This window comes from Arvicola amphibius, chromosome 7, assembly GCF_903992535.2.
Source record: "Arvicola amphibius chromosome 7, mArvAmp1.2, whole genome shotgun sequence".
NCBI lineage: Eukaryota > Metazoa > Chordata > Mammalia > Rodentia > Cricetidae > Arvicola > Arvicola amphibius.
The window spans coordinates 109,049,007-109,072,285 of NC_052053.1; the positions used below are offsets into that span (position 1 = coordinate 109,049,007).

At 44.6% G+C, this 23,279-nt stretch overlaps 2 protein-coding genes and 1 long non-coding RNA gene across 4 annotated transcripts; 2 read left to right on the forward strand and 1 right to left on the reverse strand.

Moving 5' to 3' along the window:
• Positions 1 to 1,746: 1,746 nt before the first annotated feature.
• On the reverse strand, positions 1,747 to 8,982 carry Lrr1 (leucine rich repeat protein 1). Of its 2 annotated transcripts, XM_038337573.1 has the most exons (4): positions 8,787 to 8,982; positions 6,112 to 6,210; positions 4,154 to 4,875; positions 1,747 to 1,987 (listed from the first exon to the last, which is right to left on the reverse strand). In XM_038337573.1, the coding sequence occupies exons 1-4, from the start codon at positions 8,973 to 8,975 to the stop codon at positions 1,747 to 1,749; spliced, it is 1,251 nt and encodes a 416-aa protein (XP_038193501.1). In that variant the 5' UTR covers positions 8,976 to 8,982. The 2 variants fall into 2 exon arrangements, with proteins under 2 accessions (XP_038193501.1, XP_038193502.1); XM_038337574.1 differs by lacking the exon at positions 4,154 to 4,875 and having other exon boundaries at positions 1,806 to 1,987.
• LOC119819386 lies at positions 2,684 to 3,872 on the forward strand. Its single transcript, XR_005286260.1, has 3 exons — positions 2,684 to 2,908; positions 2,990 to 3,060; positions 3,540 to 3,872. It is a non-coding gene; the product is annotated as an uncharacterized LOC119819386 (long non-coding RNA).
• A 6,505-nt stretch (positions 8,983 to 15,487) lies between the features above and the next one.
• Positions 15,488 to 16,945, forward strand: Rps29 (ribosomal protein S29). The gene is made up of 3 exons (XM_038337301.1): positions 15,488 to 15,646; positions 15,862 to 15,961; positions 16,844 to 16,945. Exons 1-3 carry the CDS (start codon positions 15,585 to 15,587, stop codon positions 16,850 to 16,852), a joined length of 171 nt encoding a protein of 56 aa, XP_038193229.1. The 5' UTR covers positions 15,488 to 15,584; the 3' UTR covers positions 16,853 to 16,945.
• Positions 16,946 to 23,279: the final 6,334 nt, after the last annotated feature.

The following is a 23,279-nucleotide window of genomic DNA, read 5'->3' on the forward strand; positions in this document are numbered from 1 at the left end:
TCAGTAAAATTTCCACCCGGGTGGTGGTGGTGCTCACCTTTGATCCCAGCACTCACTCAGGAGGCAAAGGCAGGTGGATCTCTTAAGAGTTCAAGGCCAGCCTGATCTATATACAGAGAAACCCTGTCCAACAGAAAACAAAGTTTCTACTTCTCTTCAAAAACGGGGAAGAAAATCACAACATATTGTGAAGGACATTCAGAGATTTAAAAAGCTAATCAATCTGCCTTAGTGTTTGGTGAGCATATAGAATAGTATTTCTGAAAAAAACATGGTATTTGTCACAAAAACCACTGATTGTGCATCCCTATCTTGGAATGTTTGAGAAGTGTTTTAGATTTTTTAAACATAAGTATGGTGTTTATCTGGATGTATATCTGTGCACCAAGTTTGTGCTATGCCTGAGGACATCAGAAGAGGGCCTCAGGTCCCTGGGAATGGAGTTATAAACAGTTGTTAGCCACCATGTAGGTTCTGGGAATTAGTGGTCTTCTGAAGAGCAACTAGTGCTCTTAACCTCAGTTGTCTCTTACTATATTTTGTAAAGTTATTTTGTACGCATATGTGCAACTTGCAGAAATCTGTTTTCTCCTAGCATGTGGGTGCCAAGGATCAAACTTAGATGTCATGCTTTACAACAAGCACCTTTACCTGTTGAGAGCAAGAACATTCTTATGATCTGTGTGATTAGAATAAGTATCTGTTTAACTTTGTTAAATAAAAAAGGAGATGTGGCAAGGACTGGAGAGATGGCTCAGCAGTGTTTAAGAGCAATGACTGCTCTTCCAAAGGACCAGGGTTCAATTCCCAGCACCCACATGGCAACTCACAACTGTCTGTAACTCCACTTCCAGGGGACCCGACACCCATAGCAAAGTTACCAATGCACATAAAAAAAAATTTTTTTAAAGGTTTAAAAAAAAAACAAAAAACTGAGCCGGGCAGTGGTGGTGCACACCTTTAATCCCAGAGGCAAGAGACAGGTGGATCTCTGAGTTCAAAGCCAGCCTGGTCTACGAGAGCTAGTTCCAGGCCAGGCTCCAAAACAAACCAATCAACCCTGAGCTATGCTCACACACAAAGCCCTGGCTTTGAACCACCATTGGGGTGGGGTGATTAACTACAGCACATCCTGATACTTGAGCAGAAACTAACACTGCAATCATAAATCTGTTAGCTTCAGAATAAGATTAAAGATTGATTTAGTATTTTGTCTGCATATATGTATGTGCACCACATGAATGCCTGATGTCCCTGGAGGTCAGAAGTGGGCATTGAATTCCCTGGAACAATTTGTACATACACAATTGTACATACAATTGTGAGCCATAATGTGGGTGCTGGGAACAGAATCCCAGTTCTCTGCAAGAGGGTATTTGCTCTTAAGTGCTGAGTATTAATCCACTCCCCAAAAATTAAGTTTTAATTAATTTAAATTCCAGAGTCAAATGGTTGAAGATAAATATATTTTTCTCCTCCATGCAAATATACAAAAAGCTTCCCTTAACCCTGACTGCTCTTTGGACTGGACAGGGAGGAGGAGGGAGATGGGGGGAGGGGAAGGGAAATGGGAGGAAGTGGAAATTTTTTATTTAAATAAATAAATAATAAAACAACAACAACAAAAAAACAAAAAAGGAGGAATTAGACCCCCCAAAAAAGCTTCCCTTTCTCCAATTTGTTACTGTTAAAACACAAATAATCAACCATCTACATCTAAAAAACTTTCTTTTTGTTATAAACTAATTATTTTAACATATTAGTAGAATTCACATAACAAGTTAGAGAACAAAAGTAAGTGATAATCGGAGCTTCCATTCTATCCACATTATCTACTAAGACCACGGTGTGGGCAACAGAGTGTAGATTGATTGTAGCAGTTCCTTGAATGAAAGAGTCTAGACAAAATCTTCCACAAACACAGGTTTTGGCAGTATCCAAATCTTGGCAAAGATGGAAAGGAATGATATGAGGGCCATACAAAATCCTAAATGGGGGGAAAACATATAATGTTACTATAATGTGAATTTCATGTTTTTAGACAAGAATTAGAACACTGGATTATAATGAAATATAAAAAATAATGACAGGACTCAATCTAACCATTTTATTTTCCAACTGCTAAGAATAGGATGAAGAGATGGCAAAAAGACAACAAAATGTCCCTTGATTTTCCTAGTTATAATCCTGAAGGTACTCTGGAGGCTGAGGCAGACTGGAGTTCAGGCCAGACAGGCCGACACAGGGAGACAAACAAACAAAATGTACCGAGGAAGCTGAATGTATGAGACCCTGTCTGAAAAAGCAAGGCTGGGTATAGGCCATCACGCCAGGCTTCCTTAACATTAGGAGTTATTAAAACTTGACTGTTGCGGAGGGTGAGATGGCTCAGCGGGTGAAGGTGCTTGTTGTCAAGGCCGATGACCTGAGTTCAATCCCGGAAACTAACATGGTGGAAAGCAAGAACCTGCTCCCACAAGTTGTTCTCTGGCCTCCGAATGCTGTGGCATCATACATGCCCCACTATTTCCCGATTCTACCAAAAAAAAACTTAAAAAAAAAAAAACCAAAATACTATTACTCTGTGTTTTAATCTGCTGGCCTAGTGTATTATAACTTATCTATACCCAAATAAACAGTCCTCGACTGCCCAAAGATCTGGGGAACATGGCATTTAAATGTTTAATTATTGAAAGATTTTTCATAACAGAAAGACAGATTGGATCCTAGCAGCAGCACTCTATTTCCTCCAAAAAAACCAGAAGACAGATGGGCACAGAACGTCCATCCACAATTCACTTCAAGTGAAAGCACTAACCACTGTGCGAACTGCCTTTCATCTAAACTGAAGATCTCCAGATGTGGACAAAGATTCAAATGGAGTAACTGCCTAGCTGCTCAGGCCGAGGTAGGTTTGTCTTCCTACAGATTTCCTAATCTGTATCACAGATTAGATTTCCTAATCACAGGCTCTTCTAAAACCATGCAGGCCCTGTGCTAAACAGCAAAAGGCAAATATTACCCTCAATGACCATGGAGGACCCTGAGGTAGACAACTGGGTAAGTTCTTGGTCATTTTTTAATCAATAACTCCCCAATTAAAATTTTATCCTTCTCAAAGATCACTGATGCAGTTTGACAGCTGAGAGGTTTTGTCAGTTTCAAAGGACAACCTCACCAAACAAATTTCAGTACAACTTCTTAACATGTTCTTTTTAAGATGTACAAATGCAAGTTATTAAAATATGTACCTGTAAGTTATAAGGTGTGAGGACAATACAAGTTATCAAATTTCTCACGTTGTATTTCATAGTCTTAAAGATACTTTTCATTGTGCAAAACATGTCAGTCATTCTGACATAAATATGCTGCTGTTTTCTAAAACTTCTGTTTTCACGAACTCAAAGAATTCTTGTGAGCTCCAGGGAGCTGAATTTAAGGATTCACCTTAAACAGGTCAGATACACCCTCTCAATTCCCTGGTCCTAAAAAAAAATTTTTTTTCTTCCTAAACTTAACTTTGTCCTCTGCTCTGCTAGGTCTAAGAGACACTGGACAGTTCCACACCACAAATCCTGGACAGGAGTAAAGTGACCAACTACCCCAGGATGTAACCAGCACCCAGCTTTCTCAGGTCCCCCAAGAAGGACTTCACCGCCCACAAACAAGCAGGAAGCAGTCTTGAGACCCCACCATCCGAATTCCTTCAACCTACTATGCCTAACTCCCTGCCTTTTTATTATAAGAAAAAGATGGGAATGTTGTTATCTGCTGGCCTGGTCTGTCCCTTTAAGAGACAAGCTTTCCCACTCCCAACCTCCTGCTTCTGCTGTGGCAAGTGGATCTCCCACCTCTCCAGTGTGTCACGTCCCCATCTGTACGCCCTTCTTCCCTCCCCCTCCATAACCCACTGAATAAACTCTATACCTGAGCTCTCTGTATCTATCTGCATGGCGTATCTATCTGTCTGTCTCCTGAGTGGCCTCAGGCCACCTGCTAGGGAACCTGCAGGGGATCCCAATGCCTGGGGTGACCCACTGCTACCCCTCATGGGGCCAGCCTCAGATCACCTCTTTATGAATGATAACACCCTGAGTTTCATCAGACTATCAGGATGCTACCAAAGAACCATATTTATGACTGAAAGTCTTACCTATGGGATAGTACAGCTCGAGCAGAAAACTCCAGTAAAGTTAATGGTGCTTGAAGCTTTACAATTGGAAGGACTTCTGGTTTTTCAAAAGTATTTCCAAAAAGATCCAAATACTCTAGGGATAGCATTTTAAATTCACAAGGTAGTTTTGTAAGTTTGTTCCGAGCTGCTGCTAGAAAACGGAGATTTTTCAGTTGTCCTATCTTGAAGGGCAGCTGAATCAGTTCATTATCACTAAGGGTTAAATTCATAAGTTCCCGGAATTGGCAAAACTGCACAGGGAGTGCCCTGAGTTTGTTCTTGCTGAGATCCAAACTCTGAAGTGACTTCTGGAGTGTGGACTGGCACAAGGACACACTAAATGACTTCAAGTGATTGTCACTAAGGTTAAGCTCTTGAAGGTGGGTGAGGTCTCCAATTGTGGCTGGAAGCGTTTTTATACAGTTGTGACTCAGATCTAACTTCCTAAGGTTTTTTAAGCAGAGCATTCGCATATCAACTCGGGCCAGCCTACAATGAGAAACCTGAAGATGTTCCAGAGAACATGGAAAGCTCTTGCTCAGAGGATAATCCTTTTGGGATGTGATAACCATCTTGGTTTTTAAATTTTCAAATTCTGAAGTCTTCGCCGGTGTAAGTGTTGAAAGTGGTATATTGACATCACAGCCTCTGTGAGCCATTCTCACAGCTGAAAGTAAACTCTTTAAATTGCCAGGATTGGCCTGAAAAAAAAGTTACACAATTATAAATCCCATTTTAGATACTTTATGCTTGTTAGTTCTTCCCTTTAAAAATTCTACAGTTGCATACACAGGCTACGTAACTAGATTTTGAAATCAGCTGTAAAAAATATTTTAGCACTTGGTCTAAATTTTAACTTTCAAAGTTTGAGGGGGCCGGGCGGTGGTGGCGCATGCCTTTAATCCCAGCACACGGGAGGCAGAGGCAGGCGGATCTCTGTGAGTTCGAGACCAGCCTGGTCTACAAGAGCTAGCTCCAGGATAGGCTCTAAAAGCTGCAGAGAAACCCTGTCTCGAAAAACAAAACAAAACAAAACAAAAAAAAAAAAAAAAAAAAAATCAAAGTTTGGGGGGCAGTGAGAGGGCCAGTGGGTAAAGGTACTTGTTGTTAAGCAAGACATCCCGAGTTCAGTCCCTGAAACCCATACAGCAGAAGCAGAGTACCTACTCTTGAAGGTTGTCTTTAGACCTCCACCCATGCAGAGACATATAGACATACAGAATAAATAAGTGTTGGGCTGGTGAGAAGGTTCAGCAGTTAAGAGCACTTGCTACTCTTGCCGAGGACCCAGGTTCAGTTCCCAGCAGCCATATGAAGCAGCTCACAATGGTCTCAGTCTCTCTGCCTACAGATCAGAGATCAGGATGTAAAGGCCTCAGATACTGTGGCAGCACATATCTGATGCTACCATGCTCTCTACCACAATGATAAACTAAGCCTCTGAAACTAAACAAGCTCCCAATGAAATGTTTTCCTTTAGAAGAGTTGCCATGGTCATAGTGTCTCTTCACAGCAATAGAACAATGACTAAGTCAATGTATTTCCACCAGGAGTAAAGAGATTCTAGAAAGCTGTAAGTGGTGGCTTAGGTCTGTAATACCAGCACTAGAGAAGTTAAGGCAGGATTGCTGTCAGTTTCAGGTCAGCTTGGGCTACCTAAGACCCTATCTCAAAACAAACAAACAAAAACACACCTGCAAGAACTGTTTCTAATCGCTGTCTGGGCTCTCAAGATGCTTTAACAGGCAAACATTTTGTTTTCAGTATTTGTGATATAGTCTCCTTGTGTATCTCTGGATGGCCAATTTGACACATAGATCACACTAGTCTTGGGCTTATAGAACTCCTCCTGACTTTGCTTGCTGAGTGCTGGGATTACAGGCATGTGATGCTGCACCTAGCTTGTGTATGTTTTGCTACAGTTTTCAGTATCCTACCTTACTCAGACAGATGTCCACAGGAGGTTCCTTTAACCGGACAGTGGCTTTCCCCTCATCCACAAATTTGTTGAAGAGCTGCTCAATGTTTTCTTTTAGCTAATTAAAATCAAAGGAGAAGGGTAAGGGAGAGGACAAAACTAGTCATGACTATTAAATAACACTTACTGCAACTAGAATGTACCAGTCTTCTTGCAGGTTTTAGTTGGCTTTCAGTCCCCAAGTCTAAGTATTTTATGAAGTTTTTGTTTGGTTGGCTTTTCTTTTTTCTTTAAAGCCGGTGAATAGTTATAGCTTCCAGCCAGCTGACACTGGGTACTACCGTTCTGTTGGTGGCTTTCCTTCTCCCAACCCAGCTACATGGCTATAGAAAGAAGTGCCAGCAGTAGTTCCCCACCTTCACAGCCTCAGTCCCTCATTCTGGGTGAACATGCCTTTAGCTAGACTGTATGCAAACTCCATGAGAGCAAAAAGTCTGTCTTGTTGCTATGGTAACCTCTGAGCTAGAACAGTGACTGATAATTGGTGCTCAAAACTTTTCATAACTGATGCTTTTGCCTTAGACTTCAATTACTCTTTGCTGAGAGGCCGCTGTGTACTAGGCACCAAGATAAAAAGTTGGAGCAGCGTTGCATAAGAATGGTTAGCTAGGCGGTGGTGGTGTATGCCTTTAATCACAGCAGAGGCAGGCAGATCTATGTGAGTTGAAGGCCAGCCAGCAGGGCGACAGCACAAGTTCCAGGACAGTCAGGGCACAAAGAAAAACCCTGTCTCAAAAACCAAAACCACAGTCTGAGACAGTTATTAAAAAGCACAACAAAAAGCTAAGTAGGGGTTACTATAACCTAGGCAAGGAAGCCTCACCCAGTTTAGGAGTAGAAATGGGATTGTAAGGTGAGAGAGTTGAAGGACTAGAACACATTGGGTATGTAGTAAGGGGAATAGGAGGAAATAGCATTCCAGGTGGAGGCAACATATGCAAAGCCGGGAAGGGAGAGCGTGGTAACTGTGAGAAGCCAATAACTCAGGAATTTAGCAAGGAGAAGAGGTGGGAAGTGGGGAGGAGAGCAAATATGGATGGGAAGAAAACAGACACACCCAAGAGTGAAAGATTCAAGAACCATAAAATTCACTAAGGATTTAAACTGAGAAGCATAATTAGATCTGCATTAAAGTTTTTCTTGGGAAGCCAGGTGTGGTGACTCACACCTCTAATCCCAGCACTCAGGAGGCAGAGGCAGGTGGATCTCTGTGAGTTCGAGGCCAGCCTGGTCTACAAGAGCTAGTTCCAGGACAGGCTCCAAAGCTACAGAGAAACTCTGTCTTGAAAACAAAACAAAACCCAAAATAAATAAGTATGTTAAAAAAAAAACTTCTCCCAGAACTAGAACTGCAGTGTAAAGTCTTAGCTGAAGGAGAGAAGGACAGGATAAAGGAAGGACAACAGTAGATGTGGACTCCTTAATAGGGGCGAACAATTTAGACTACAATTTACAATTTAGCTGGGATGGAAGAAAATGTAGTTCAGATGGTAAAAGGCTTATACCATGAACCTGTGGTTCTATTCTTAACACAGTAGTACAAACCAGGTGTAATGGTACTTGTCTGTAATCCCAGCACTTGCGAGAGGGAGGCAAGGAATCAGGAAATCAAGACTGTCTTTAGTTACATAGTGGTACAGCTAGCCTAGCGTGCATAAGGGTCTAGGTTCAATCTCCAGCACTTCAAAAGTAAATAAGTGAATAAGTAAATAAAAATAAATAGCTTCAAAAAGATAATACTCTAGCCAGGAAGTAGTAGCTAACACCTTTAATTCCAGCACTTGGAAGGCGGATCTCTTGAGTTCGAAGCCAGCTTGATTTGCAAGAGCTAGTTCCAGGACAGGTACCAAAGCTACACAGAGAAACTCTGTCTTGAAAAAACAAAACAAAAAACAAAACAAAAAAAAAAAACCCCTCTCTTCCCTCAACTAAGCATTTGCTATGAACTATAATATATATGGGAAAGAATCCTAGAAAACGTATAAAATGCACTAAAAGATCAGATAAAAGGGTAGGTGATGAATCGTTCCTTCATCTCCATAGTGGACACAAAGACACCCTGTTTTCATCAAATAGCAGTGTCTGGTAACGGAGGAGAACGGATTTTATAAACCTCGTTTTCAAACTTCGGTTCAGTTACGGACAGACGACTCTAGGGTTTGCCACTCTACCTACAGGAACAAGCAATCCCGGGCCCGCGGGTCAAGCATTTATGAAGTAAAGCAGAGGACGCAGGTAAACAACTCTAGCGACAGCGACAGCGACAGCGAGGGCATTAACAGCAGTCAGATTTAGCGCAAACTCAAGCTTGGCTCGTCTTCAGCGGCACGTGCATTCTGCCTGTGTGTGCTGGAGACTGAACCCAGAACCTCGGTATCTACTGCCGAGCTCTTCCTGAGCTCCAGACCCAACCCCTCTTCACCATCCCCTCATGGCATCTATTGTTAATCGAAAAAAAAAAAAAAAAACTCAAAAAGCTCTGAGAAACACTGGGACCGCAAGCTTGGCTGAACGATGCTGCGGGGTCCCTACACCCTCACATCGCTGTCAGAGGCGGGTGGTACACGGGCCGCGTCGCTGTCACCGAGTCACACCCCCGGGAGGAAGGATGCTCACGGCGGCCGGGCCGCTTACCTCGTAGCGAGTCCCGCGCTTGTCCTTCATGGTAGAGACCAGCAGGCAGGCGCGGTCTCCGGGCTCGGCCTTTGCCCCGCGCGGCGCCTGGCACAGGCTCACCACCGCTCGCACGCCCTTGCCGCGGCTCTTGAGCCCCAAGACCGGCAAATGCCGGCTGAGGACTTCCACCTCACAGGGCAGCCTCATCTCGCCGACAGCCGCCTCAGGGCCGCCCGGCCTTTGAAACTTGGCGCCACTCGGAGGGCGGGGCCTCCGGGGTCCTTCACTCGAGGGCTGCCCGTGGCCCGCCTGCGCCCGCCGGCTTTGGGACTTCCCGGAGTTCCACGCCAAATTCCCCGTGGGACGGGTAGAATGCCCGTGTTTAGCATTGTCTTATGTTTCCTGAGTGAATCCCTGCATGGTCGGTGCGCGCCGGAGGACCGTCCGTCAGGCTTCGGACAGGCGGTCGCCGAGGGCGCCATGTTTTCCTTGACAGGTGGAGGGGTGGGTCCCGGGGCGCGCGCGTCGGGCTGTTGGTTCCTGCTCACACCCTGGGCAGCGGTCGCTCTGTTGACCGGGTCAGGCGTTTGGGACGTGCGCCGGTGACGCCGTGCTCTCGCCAGGCAGCATCAGTCAAGTCAGAGCGCAGCTTTAGGTGACCGGAGCGGGCGAGGGGATGCTCGTCCAGCAAACTTCACTTTGTAGCGGTGATCGGCTGCTGAGCCTTGGGAGGACGTCGGGACCCGCCTTCACTTCTCATTCCTTTATCCAACCCGCACTTTTGAAATTATGAAATGGCGTTCAGAAATGCTAATTTTCAATTTAGCTCTGGCAAAATTATGGTTAATCAATGAACCTCCCTGCTTACATATAGCGTGTTGAAGTTTTGCGTGCGTTGATTTCGCATCCTGAAAACCACAGGAGAGAGGCAAAGATAATAAATTGTCACCCCCCACCCCACACCCGTTTAGTACATTATATTTTTTATTTTTTACCTTTCTTCCGCTCAGTATTGTCACCATTATGCCCGGCACAAGTTTTCCTTCTTGAGAACTCCAATTACACCTAAAACTTCTTTTCATTTATTTTCCCGAGTTTCTGCCACATACTAGGCATTTGACTGATAATAGACTGAATTTCTCTGAATGTTCTCATCTGCTCCCATAATCAACCTTATTCATTGTGGTGTGCAGGGACCGGTGACTGAAGCCAGTTGGCAAAGACTGGCAGCCCTTGCCCACTTGAGCTTCATAGAGCAAATGAAGCACATCCAGTGTGCCAAGAAAGACCTCCCTCTCCTGGGCTTCATGGACCTAACAGAGCAAGTGCGAAAAGAGCCCCTGTGGTACAAATTTGGGGGAGGCCGTTGCTATGTAAAAGTCCCATGAGAATCAATCCTTTTTTTCCCCCAGCTTCCTCACCCACTTCTATTCTCAGCAGTGCTTTCTTTTTCTCAATAAATTGTGTTTATTGTTATTTTTAACTATGTGTATTATTGGGGCAGCCCTTTGTATTGGAATATGAACGCATGGAATCCTAACACACCCGGCTACGGTTAGCTATGCGTGTCTTAACCACTAGACTACCAGCTTCTGGGTTCTGAGTCATCAGTGTTATCTACAAGATTTAGCTAGTGTTTATACAGAGTAGACACTCAGAGCGTATTTGCAGAAAGGATAAATCGATAGCACGTGTCGATATGCTATTTAAATTATAGGAATATGTGTGATTTGTTTAGCAAACAGAGCAGGCTCATCTTAAATTCATATTCCTTTTAAAAGTAGACAGTCATTTAGTCTCTGTTCTGATTCAGTCTCCCTCTACCTTGGGAGTGGGGCAGAAAAAGTTAGCTTTAAATGGATTCAAGTTTTAAGATGTACTGTGAAAAGGTGAGAGTATCACAGGGAAATAATTTATTTATTTATTTAATTTTTTGGTTTTTTCGAGACAGGGTTTCTCTGTGGCTTTGGAGCCTGTCCTGGAACTAGCTCTTGTAGACCAGGCTGGTCTCGAACTCACAGAGATCCTCCTGCCTCTGCCTCCCGAGTGCTGGGATTAAAGGCGTGCGCCACCACCGCCCGGCGGGGGAAATAATTTATTTTAAACGACAACCACCACCACCAAAACAAAACAAAACAGTGAAAGGAATTGAGCCCAGGGCTTCACGGCAGTTAGACAAGTCCTCTACCATTAAGCCACATCCCTAGTGACTCTACAGCATACTTTCTTAAGGATTCTCTCTCACACACATGCACACAAACACATGGACACACAAGAATTTTAAAATAGGCCGGGCGGTGGTGGCGCACGCCTTTAATCCCAGCACTCGGGAGGCAGAGGCAGGCGGATCTCTGTGAGTTCGAGGCCAGCCTGGTCTACAAGAGCTAGGTCCAGGACAGGCTCTAAAAAAGCTGCAGAGAAACCCTGTCTCGAAAAACCAAAAAAAAAAAAAAAAGAATTTTAAAATAAAACCTATAATTTAAGATATAGACAATATTTAAAGTACATAAACTTTTAAACCCCCCCCCCCACCTAGCATATTAGATATCTTAGAATATCTAAGGTATTCCTCAAGGTGCAATAATGGCACTTATCTCTTGAGGATAACCAACAGCTGTCTTATTGGACATGAGTCCCATTCAACTTGAGGGAAATCTTGCCTGGTGCTGGAAACTTGGCCGTGGCTAGTGAGGTCATGGATCTTAAAGGAGAACCTACTACTGCCACCATCCATCCTAAACCAGAAAAATTCCTAACCTCATTCTAACACTTATTTGTGTACCCAAACACAAGTAGAGGGAGACCTTGGCAGCAAGCCACAGCTGGACTGAATGAAGAGAACAGCTGACTCTGAGACGGGTGCCCAGCCCCACCTGGGCATCTACACCACAATCGCTGCTAACACCTAAGACTCTGGCAACATCCCAGAAGAGGGAGGTGGAATGGTTCTAAGAGCCAGAGGAGAAACACATCTGCTTCCGGATTGTATCTGCTAAATATGCCAGCGAATGACACTCAGAGAAACAATGTAGCTGCTTTAACAATGACTCGAGGAAATCTCAGAAAGAAACATTAGAGGAATAGCTACAACGTAATTAAGACATGAGGGGGGAAGGGGAGGGAGAGAGGGAGAGAGAGGGAGAGAGAGGGAGAGACGGAGAGAGAGGGAGAGAGGGAGAGAGGGAGAGAGCTAGGAAACTATAATAAAAATTGATACTTTACATTAGCATGTACATGATTCCTCTCTATAACTAAATTCAATTTTTTAAAAAAATTGCATGAAAAAATATGTTTAATTTTGGATATCAGTTGACTGGTTTGAAGAATATTTGTGGTGAATGGGGGCTGGAGAGATGGTTAAGAGCACTGACTGCTTTTTCAGATGTCCTGAGTTCAATTTCCAGCAACCACATAGTGGCTCACAACCATCTGTAATGAGATCTGGTGCCCTCTTCTGGCCTGCAGGCATACATGGAGGCTGAACACTGTGTACATAATAAATAAATAAATCTTAAAAAAATATTGGTGGACAGTGGTGGCCCATGCCTTTAATCCCAGCACTTGGGAGGCAGAGGCAGGTGTATCTCTGTGAGTTTGAGGCCAGCCTGGTCTACAGAGTAAGTGCCAGCACAGCCAAGGCTACACAGAAAAGCCCTGTCTCAAAACACCAACAAACAGGGGGTGGAGAGATAGCTCAGTGGTTAAGAGCACCGCTTGCTCTTCCAGATGTCCTGAGCTCAATTCCCAGCAACCATATGGTCACTCACTACCATCTGTAATGAGACTTGGGACCTTCTCCTTACCAGCAGGCATACATGTAGACAGAACACTATATACATAATAAATAAATATTTTAAAAACCAACAAACAAAACAAATTACATCCCTGTTCTTGAGGGTGTCTATGAGGGTTCTTCTAGAGAAGACGGATGAGAAAGTAGAGTAGTGGGGAAGATCCACCCTCCGTGTGTGTTACTTTTAACAGGACACCCTCAGTCGTCAAGCCTTCAGTTTCGGAGGCCCTTGGATTGGACTGAGCCATGCTACTGGCACTTTAGGGTTTCTTGCTTGCAGGTGGTATGTGAGCCATTTTTGTAATAGATTACCTTAACAATATGGATATCAATTATTTATCTAGCTATCCATCTACCCACATAGTGTATTGGTTCTGTCCCTTTGGAGAACCTTGAGTAATACGAATTTTAAAGTCAATAGTTGTTCTGGAGAGCACGATCATCATCATCATCATTATTAAAGATAGGATCTTTTTATGTGGCCCAGGCTGACCTGCACCCATGTGGTATAGCTCAGCTGGCTTTGAATTCACATTTGAATTAGATTCTCTAGCCTTATCCTCCCAAAAACACTACCACACCTGACTCAAGAAAGTTTTGTTTGTTTTTTTTCTTTGAGAGCATCTCACTAAGCAGCCCTAGCTGGCCTGGAACTTTCTCTGTAAACCAGGCTCCAATTCACAGAGATGTTGGGATTAAAGGAGTGTACCTCCACACTTGGCCAACAAACAGAATTTTACTGGGCGTTGTAAATTGGTTTTTGGCATTTCTGAAATTTTATTTTTAAATTTGATTTAACTTAGAGACAGGGTTTTATTATGTAGCCCTGACTGGCCCAGAACTTGGTATATAGACCAAGTAGGCCTCCAACTCAGAGATCTGTCAGCTTCTGCCTCTCAAGTGCTGGGATTAATTCCGCACCAAGCTGGAATTGGTTTTCTATCTAATTTTACCTAAACTGCTATGCTGTCTAAGAGCACAGAGAACCCTGATTGCCACTGAAAGCGTGAAGTCAGTGATAGTGCTTCGCTAGCAAATTTAGGATATATAAGTATAAATACAGAGTCAATCATTAGCACCTCCCCAAAGGTTGGGACCATAACTCCTTGTTTTAAAATCATTTATTTATTTTTTATTTTATGTGCATTGGTGTTTTGCCTGCATGTGGGTGTCAGATCTCTTGGAGCTGGAGTTACAGACAGCTGTGAAACCACCATGTGGCAGCAAGGAATTGAACCGAGGTCCCCTGGAAGAGCAGCTAATGGTCTTAATCACTGAGCCATCTCTCCACCCCTGGAATGATGAAGTCTATCCAATATAATAATTTGGCAATTATCAGCGAATTGGCAGGTGAGTACACGCAAAACTGCAAGCATACATTTTCCAGATTGGCCCAGACTCACTGGCATAATGCTAGCCAGTCTCTCAGAGGCAGCTAGGAAAACACAGATGCTCTTTGGATTCCAAGAGACCCGATCAACGAGATCTGCCAGACTCTTCCAGAAAGGCCGACTAGCTAGGAGGGGCGGGCTACTTGCTTTTGTAAAGTCGGTGATCCCCCAACAGCAACCAGTGCTGCAGAGATGAACCAAAAATAAGGCACCAGTAAGCCGGCATGCTTTCGCACTACTGACTTTTTTCTTTGTCTGGCATGGAACTACTTCAGGTCTGTGTCCCGTGTGCTTGCTTAGTTGTATTATACGTCATCAAAGCTAAAAAGGAAAACAGAAGTGGAATTGGAAGGGTTCTCATAAGAGCTATTGTTCAGAGGCGTGTCGTTCCCTTCCCCCACCTTTATTGTTGCACATCGTGCTACACCCTGTAGAACTAGTTAAAGCTTTTATTCAGGGCTATGTACAATTTTATGTTTCTGTGGAAACATGGCATCTAGATCAGATATTTACTTGCATCCTGAAATTTATTGTTAGTTGTTTTGTTATCAGATTACCTGATCAAAAGCACTCTTTATTTCAAATTACTTCTTTCTTCAAATTCAGCCACCTAAACTGCTGTTGGTGGTACAAGTCCAGTGTATTTGGAATTGAAGCAACCTAATAGCAAATGTAAGTCCACTATGGGCAGGTAGCAAGTTCCCCGCCTGCCTAGGCTCCACAGGGAGACTGCTACAAAGACGACAACAAACAACAAAAATAAATGAAAAAAATATTATTTTTTAGATTTATTATTAAATCTACCAAGTACTTTTAGGTATGAAGTATACTAAGGGTGATATTGTTCGCCAATTTCTACAATGATTTGGCTGTGGTAGAAAGAAAAGCCGATGTTTAATAAGAAGAGGGACCCCTATCGTTGACGCCTGTTTATTGCAGTTGTTTTAAGTTGTTTTATAAATTCACGCCAGTAGGTGCCAGTGTTGAGTGTCGGCTAAGATCGTTTTTCTGACTCAAAAATATTTTAAAAGCTTGCGGTCTTAAAGAAAAATCTTTAAGAAAACGATGTAAAAATAAGGTTGAAAAACATAAAAAGAGACGGGGTCTCGCTATGTTGCCCAGGCTGGAGTGCAGTGGCTATTCACAGGCGCGATCCCACTACTGATCAGCACGGGAGTTTTGACCTGCTCCGTTTCCGACCTGGGCCGGTTCACCCCTCCTTAGGCAACCTGGTGGTCCCCCGCTCCCGGGAGGTCACCATATTGATGCCGAACTTAGTGCGGACACCCGATCGGCATAGCGCACTACAGCCCAGAACTCCTGGACTCAAGCGATCCTCCTGTCTCAGCCTCCCGAGTAGCTGGGACTACAGGCGTGCGCCACCGCGCCCGGCGATCGGCAGCGCGGCCGGGAAGATACTAGAGGTTTGGCTGCAGTGACGTCACCACTGTGCCCGCCCCGTCGTCTTTAGAGCTGTCACTCAAACCGCCCTGCCCCGACCAACGCCGTCGCACTGCGCACGCGTCACGCCTTAGCGGTGTATTCTGGGTAAAGTGTGGCTCCGGAAAGTTTGAAGAGCGCATGCGTGCGCTGGCTCGCTCCTTTTGGCTCGTCGGCCGTCAGTGAGGCAACATGGGTCACCAGCAGCTCTACTGGAGTCACCCGCGGAAGTTCGGCCAGGGATCCCGCTCCTGGTGAGAAGCGGATTGTGGGGTTGTGTGTAGGGAAAACGGCCGCTGTGGGCGGCGGGGCTGCTGGAGGTGAAGGCGAGGCCGGGTGTTCGGAGCCTCCGTGGCGGCCGCCGCCATTACGGGCCCGTGCCGGACGGGCGGGCGGGGTGCGGGCGGTGCTCCGTCCTCGGTGAGAAATGGCCTGCATGAATGCCGTCTCTTTCTCTTCCCCCGTCCAGCCGCGTCTGCTCAAACCGCCACGGTCTGATCCGCAAATACGGGCTGAACATGTGCCGCCAGTGTTTCCGGCAGTACGCGAAGGACATCGGCTTCATTAAGGTACGCGCCCTCCGACGCCATGGTCCCCATGCGGGCGGGAGCCTCCGACCGAGACCCACACGCTGAGGGTGCTGGAAAGGGCAGGGTGACCCATGGCTGGCCAGGTTTGGGTGTCAGGTTGAGGAAAATGTTTAGCTGAGTAGGAGAGCCTACGCTTTCTCCGTAGTAGCTGAGGATTTGCTAATCGACTACGTGTCTTAAATGTCCTGCCGGGGGCGTTTGATCATAGGTTGGGAAGAGCCTTACACTGCGGGCCCGGTAGAGACTTGTTTAGCCAAGGTTTTGTCTTTTGTAGGTTCTGAGGTCGAGGTCACATTAATGCTACTTGAAACTTTGTTGATTGCCCAAGTCACTTTTTGGTCAAAAACAATTTGCTTTTTGGCATAAAACTACCAGATTTCTCTTTAACTGTACGAGTTTGGTTTTTCATGTCAGGGTTTTTCTGTATCCCTGGAACTCATGAGCTCTTGTAGGCCATGCTGGCCTTGGACGGCTGGGATTAAAGGTGTGAGCCACCATACCCAAATCCGGGACCAGTCTTTAAAAAGCTTGTGCTTAATGGGGCCTACATATTTTACGTGAGCTCTCCGGTGCAGCAGGGACAGTTTTAAATTCAAAATAACAATATTGGAAAAAAATTTCCAATATAAAAATCATTACCGTAAGCCTAGTAATACACAGTGTGGAGATTTGAATGACTCAGTGAGAGGATCGTAGATTAGAACGGCTCTAAGCTACACAGTAGTTTTTTCAGACTAAGGAGCCGTGGCAAACTGCTTTGTAGCTCTCTAGAACACTTGGTTCGGGTTGTTTTCTGTGGTATTGGGGTGAGTGAACTAGTAAAAGATGGCGGGATCTAATAAATTCTTTTTTTCTTTGCAGTTGGACTAAGCGACCTTGAATGGATTCTTCAAGACTCAACCCAGTGGAAAAGATCAATGCCAGTCTTTGTACATAAGAATAAAAAAAAGTGAAGATCTTCAAGTTGTGGTTTTTTTTTTTTTTTTTTTTGGAGACTGGGTTTCTAAATATAAGCTGGCCTCAAATTCAGATCATTAATCTGCTTCTGCCCCTCCCCCGTTTTTTCAAGGTTTCTCTGTAGCTTTGGAGCCTATCATGAACTAGATCAGGCTGGCCTTGAACTCACTGAGATCCTCCTGCTTCCTGAGTGCTGGAGTGCACCACCTCCTGTCGTTAAGAGCATTTTATCAATCTAAATTCTCAGTTCTGATAGGTGGTGTTTTACTGTCCAGAAATGATTTTAAAAATGCCTTAGGGTGGAGGGAGTGGGAACTTCCCTCCTAAGGCAGGTTTATAAGTTGGTATGTATGATGAAAAAAGATTTTCTTTTTTAAAAAAATAAAATGCCTTAGGGCTGGAGAGAGAGTTCTGTTTTTTGGGGGTGGGGTGGGTGGGAGGATTTATCTTGTAACTCTGGCTGTTCTGGAGCTTGCTTTGCAGACCAGACTGGCCTCCATCTGCCTGCTTCTGCCTCCTGAGTGCTGGCATTAAAGGCTTTGCTACCACTGCCCACCCGAGGGTTCTTAAGTGGACCCTACATTTTGATTACGTGCCCCTGTGGCCCATAGCCACCTAGCTCCAGTTCAGGGAATCCTTCCTACGGGTACTACACACATGTAGCTTGCAGACAAATGCTTGCTGATAGCTTTTGCAGATCTAGAAAGCTGGTCAATGAAGGCTAGCTCAGTGATAGGTATAGTAATGAGCTTTTAACTTATCCAGGTAAGTAACAGACCAGAAAGTTGTTTTCACTAAAGTTATGGTCTGTGGACTTGCCATGAGTTTGGGAATCTTACTAGATGCAGTGTTCTTAGCCTGATGGGCGGGTGCTGTACACCTTTTGATCTCAACACGGGAGGCAGAGCCAGGCCAGGGCTACATGGAGACTGTCTTGGATAAACATATAGTGCTCTTTGGTTGGTAGGGTTTCACTGTGTAGTTGAAGTTTGTCTTGAACTTTGGCTCTCTGTGGCCTCATCATCTAGTGCTTGAATTAAAAGTATATACAATTATATTTGGTTTGCAGTGGTCTTTAGTTACACCCCCAGAGGTAAGAAGGGGCCAGCCTGGTTTACATAGTTCCAGGGCTATATAGTAAGACTATCTAAAGGGCAGAGGAGATGGTTTAGTGGATTAAGGTCTTTGCCAAGCCTATAGAACCCACATGATAGGAGAAAGCTCAGTCTTGCAAATTTTCCCCATATGTTCTTCCCCATATGTGTATATGTAAATACAAAAGAATTAAGAGATGGATCCTGGAGGTGACTCCGGGTTTGAGAAGCTATTAGGTCTTGGTTTTGTTTTTTTTTTTTTGTTTTTTGTTTTTCGAGACAGGGTTTCTCTGTAGCTTTGAAGCCTATCCTGGAACTAGCTCGTGTAGACCAGGCTGGTCTCGAACTCACAGAGATCCGCCTGCCTCTGCCTCCCGAGTGCTGGGATTAAAGGCGTGCGCCACCACCGCCCGGCTAGCTATTAGGTCTTGGGAATTCTGTACCAAATTCAGATGTGCTGAATTAATTGGTGGGTCAACAGTATTGTGAGTGGAAGCAGAATGCTGGCTGTTAGGAGGCCTTCCTCTTTACGGCTGTGTTGAGAGCATAGCGAGAGCTGTGTTTATGCACTAACCCAGCGCTAAGAGGCTGGGCCCAGAGGAAATGGGACCTAGGCAATGCGAATCTGAGCGGGTGACCTTGGACTGGCACAGGATGGACGGGTTTAGTAGTCACTGCTGACCAGGGATGACAAGGTTCTGTTGAAGGTGGGAGATGGGAGCAACTGGAAGAATTGGTAGGACTGAAAGCAAGTTTGGAGAAAGTATTGCCATACTGTTTTCAATGTCCATTAGACAGCCAGTGCAGCTTTCTAGAAAGTGCTTTTTTTTCTTTTTAAGCCTGTCCTGGAACTAGCTCTTGTAGACCAGGCTAGCCACCTGCCTGCCTCTACCACCTGAGTTCTGGGATTAAAGGTGTGTGCCACCCCTGCCTAGCTAAATGCTTGTTTAAATTATGGAGTACAGTTGGGTGAAAACTTTACAGTCTTTAGAGTGTGGAGGCTTGTGTTTTCAGGTCTCTTACACAAAAGAAAGGATTCTTGGGTTATTGGGGGTTTAGGGCTGAGCAAAGCAGGATGAAGGTGGAGATCTAAGCAGGGTGTGGTGTGTGCCAGTATGCTAGCTTTCAAGGTGGAGGCAGGAGGATCCAGAATCGAAGGTTGGTTTGCCTTCAGAAGTTCAGACCAGCCTGGGCCACATGGGCCAAGTGTGGGATCTGTTTTAAGCAGGGAGCGAGCTGTACCAGACACATTTGACATAAAGCAGAAGTGACAGGGACGTAGCTGGAATAGGTGGAGGCGGGAGGATCGAGAGTTCAAGGACAGTTTAGGGGAAGTAGTGAGTTAGAGGCCAGGCTCACCTGTGCGAAATCAAAACCATGCCTCAGCTGCTGTCAGGAAAGCTTTATTTTAGTCATGGTGTAGGTTGTTCTTTTGGCAATGCAGTGAGCTTCATGTTGCATATTGAGGATGGACAAGAAGTTGTCAGTTGAGCAAATAATAGGGAGAATGAGAAGCTTGACACATATTTCATGTTTCAGTGTGCGGTGAATCTGACTTGATCATGCGTCTCTTGGATGAACCTGAGGTCTGTTCTAGTCTGATGGCCCTGTGTAAATTCAGTAACACACTCCCAGTGCCTTCGGGAACACGAGAGGGAAACACTAGCCAGTCCCGACCCCCGTGTGGCACCAGAGGAAAGCCTGCTGTGGAAAGGTGGCCTGGCTACTCTACCTGGGCTGAGCAGGACTCCAATAGAGATTGTTTAAAATTTATTCTTTACTAGACTGCATGTGAAGGGCTTTACAGAGTTTCCTTTTCAAGGTTTAGAAAGGGAGATGTGATCCTCATTACATAGCTCAGGAGACTAATGTTTAGACATAAGGTAACTTCCCCAAGAGACAAATCATGGGGTAGTTACCCCAAGGTCATCTTCCCAAGAGAGACAAAACTGAACCAGAACTTGAGTCTGTCTGACATTGTTGCTTAAGTTCTTAACCGTCACAGCACAACAAGGTGAAAGAACTACCTCTATCTCCAAATGTCATTTATTACATGTGCTAGTGTGTTTACAACAGCACAAGAAAGATGCCTTGCATTAAAAGGGGGCCCCCAAATAAACTTCAATGGCAAAATATCCTAGCTAGGTAGCCAGTGGAGCACAACGTTTAGGTTGGGGTCTTTTTAGTCTGCTATGGCCTTTGAAACAATGCTGAATGCTTGAACTACTTATTTCTCAACATTCTGGAGACTGGGAAGTTAGTCACGGCACTAGGGAAGGATATGCTCTGAGCTGTGGCTCATATAGTGCTTTCATAAATGTCCTCACTGTGGTGGGACAAGTGAGTGCCCTTGAGTCTATTTAAAGACGATGAGGGTGGAACCTTCAGGATTCACTACCTCCCAAATCTGAAAATTGAAAATCACCGCTTTGGGGACTAGGGCTTCAACGTGAGTTTTGGGGTGGCTTTTCTCCAGCTGTGAGAACTCATCCCCATTTTACAAATGTAGTCGGCAGGCACAGGGGATTACATAGCCAGTAAGGTTCAAACGAGGCAGTAGTTTAAAAATTATTCTTGCCACTAAACTCTGAATGCCCAGCAGCAAGGGAAAGCTTTAGCAGATATCTGTGGTCCTACAAGCAGAAACAATTTTCAGTAAAAGGTAGGAGACTGTGTATGTGGTATGATTTCATTGTTACAGGGAAGTGAACATTCCATTATGTGAGCTGTGCTCGCCTCTGTGACAAAGGGAAGTGCGGCAGCAGATTAGGACTCTGTTAGGCCTGGGGTATCCGGTGACTGCTGTGAATAATATCCTTGATATCAGTATTGTTAGGCCTTTTCTCCTTATGCCAGCTCATTCTGATATGACTATGATTATTATTGAAACTAGATTGTTTTCTCATACAGTATATCCTGATTACACTCTCTCTCTCTCCCTCCCTCCCTCTCTCCCTCCCTCCCTCCCTCCCTCCCTCCTTCTTCCGAGTTCCTCTCCATCTCCCTTCCCTCCAGATCCACTCCCTTTCTGTCTCTCATTAGAAAAGAACAGGCTTCTAAGAGATAACAACTAAACATGACAAAATAAAATATAAGATGAAGCAAAAACTTACATTGAAGTTGGACAAGGCAGGAACGGGAGGAAAAGAGTCCCAAGAGCAGGAACAAGAGTCAGAGACCCACTCATTCTCACCTCAGGCATCCCATAAAAATACTAAGCTAATAGCTATAATATATACGCAAAGGACCCGGTGTAGGCCCATGTGGGACCAGTGCTTGCTGCTTCAGTCTAAATGAGCTCGTAAGGGGCTGGAGAGATGGCTCAGAGGTTAAGAGCATTGCCTGGTCTTCTAAAGGTCCTCAGTTCAATTCCCAGCAACCACATGGTGGCTCACAACCATCTGTAATGAGGTCTGGTGCCCTCTTCTGGCCTGCAGGCATACACACAGACAGAATATTGTATTCATAATAGATAAATAAATATTTAAAAAAATAAATAAGCTCGTAAGTGCCTTGCTTAATGGATTCAGAGGGCTTGGTGTCCTCCACCCCCCCCCCCCCCCCCCCTTACAATCTTTTTTCCTTTTCTTCCTCGGGATTCCTTGAGCTCAGAGTGGGAGGGATTTGATGGAGACCTCCAATTTAAACTCTCTCCACATAATGTCTAAGCCAGCTCATTCTATCCCGAGAGTGCTCTGACAGTGACTTCTTTCAGGCATCCTTCTGCCAGGAAACCCAGCTCCCTTTCTCCTTTTCATACAATCCAGGATTCCATCCAAGGGAATGGTACCACCCACCCACAGTAGGCGGTGCCACACACTTAACCTAATGAAGACATCCCTCTCACCCACCCAGGCTTGCCTAGAGGCTTGTCTCCCAGGTGGCTCTAGATCTGATATAGACAGTTGCATATATTGAGATTTATATCACATGCCATATTTCTTCATCATTTACCCACTCCATTGTTTCTTACCTTTATACGAACATTCCTGTGTGTCTGATAGTTTGAGAACTACTGGTCTTGAGGAAGAGACCAAAAATGACTCTGTAAGTGACAATTCTGGACCACAAATGAGCCCTAGTCCAAGATTCCAGAAAACACTGTCTTAGTCAGGGTTTCTATTGCTGAGAAGAGACACCATGACCTCAGCAGCTCTTTTTTTTTTTTTTAAAGATTTATTTATTATGTATACAACATTCTTTCCATGTATGCTTGCATGCCAGAAGAGGGCACCAGATCTCATTATAGGTGGCTGTGAGCTTCCATGTGGTTGCTGGGAATTGAACTCAGGACTTCTGAAAGAGCAGTCAGTGCTCTTAACCTCTGAGCCATCTCTCCAGCCCCCACAGCAACTCTTATAGAGGAAAACATTTAACTGGGGCCGGCTTATAGTTTCAGAGCTTTAGTGGGAAACATGGCAGCAGGCAGGTAGACATGGTGCTGGAGAAGGAGCTGAGTGTTCTGTGTCTTGATCCACAGACAGCAGAAGGAGATTGAGAGCCATACTGGGTGTAGCTTGAGCACATGGAACCTCAAACCCATCCATCCCTACAGTGGCGCACTTCCTCCAACAAGGCCACACCTCCTAATGGTACTACTTCCTATGAGCTAAAATTTCAAACACATGAGTCTATGGGGGCCATTCCTATTTAAAACACCACAAACACATTTCAGTAAGCTGTGTTCTCGGCTAAAATGACCAACATTTATTTCACTTTTGGATACAGATTGTCAATAATTTGGGGGCAGAAATCAGCCACCAGCAGTCCTAGGAATTCTTTACAGGGTCCTCCACCAACCTGGTGAAGCAAGATCTTGCTTTGCTACTGAAAAGAAATTTAGGATGTGTTAGTATGAACAGAGTTGGAGTTTATTAAAAGGCATTTTAACAGAATGAGGGATGGCATTTATAGAAAGAGAGGAGGAGTTCTGGGGAAGAGAAAGTCACACCCAAGAGCATGGCCATGCGCTTCTGAAGCTACATGTTAAATAGTTGCATCTGGTCTTCTTTGGTGAATGAAATCACAGGGTGTTTCTTGGTATGTACTAAATGGGATTACAGTTGACGAGGTAAAAGGCTTAGGTTTCAGGGACTTTTTTTTTTTTAACTATAAACAAATGTTTAGTCCCATTTGTGAGATTCCCAGAATATGTGGGAAAATAGGCCATATTTGAAGGTCATATAGGCTTAGGAAATAAGCATGATTCATTGTTATTTTTTTAACTTTAAATATATGTATATATA

What these genes read in the sequence shown, in the direction of transcription:
- Lrr1 (XM_038337573.1), bottom strand. Translation starts at nt 8,975, where the DNA reads ATGAGGCTGCCCTGTGAGGTGGAAGTCCTCAGCCGGCATTTGCCGGTC. An exon ending in AGCGCGGGACTCGCTACGAG is followed by an intron (nt 6,211 to 8,786) that starts GTAAGCGGCCCG and finishes GATTTTAATTAG; the next exon opens with CTAAAAGAAAACATTGAGCA. An exon ending in TGGACATCTGTCTGAGTAAG is followed by an intron (nt 4,876 to 6,111) that starts GTAGGATACTGA and finishes CTTTTTTTTCAG; the next exon opens with GCCAATCCTGGCAATTTAAA.
- Rps29 (XM_038337301.1), top strand. Translation starts at nt 15,585, where the DNA reads ATGGGTCACCAGCAGCTCTACTGGAGTCACCCGCGGAAGTTCGGCCAG. An exon ending in GGCCAGGGATCCCGCTCCTG is followed by an intron (nt 15,647 to 15,861) that starts GTGAGAAGCGGA and finishes TCCCCCGTCCAG; the next exon opens with CCGCGTCTGCTCAAACCGCC.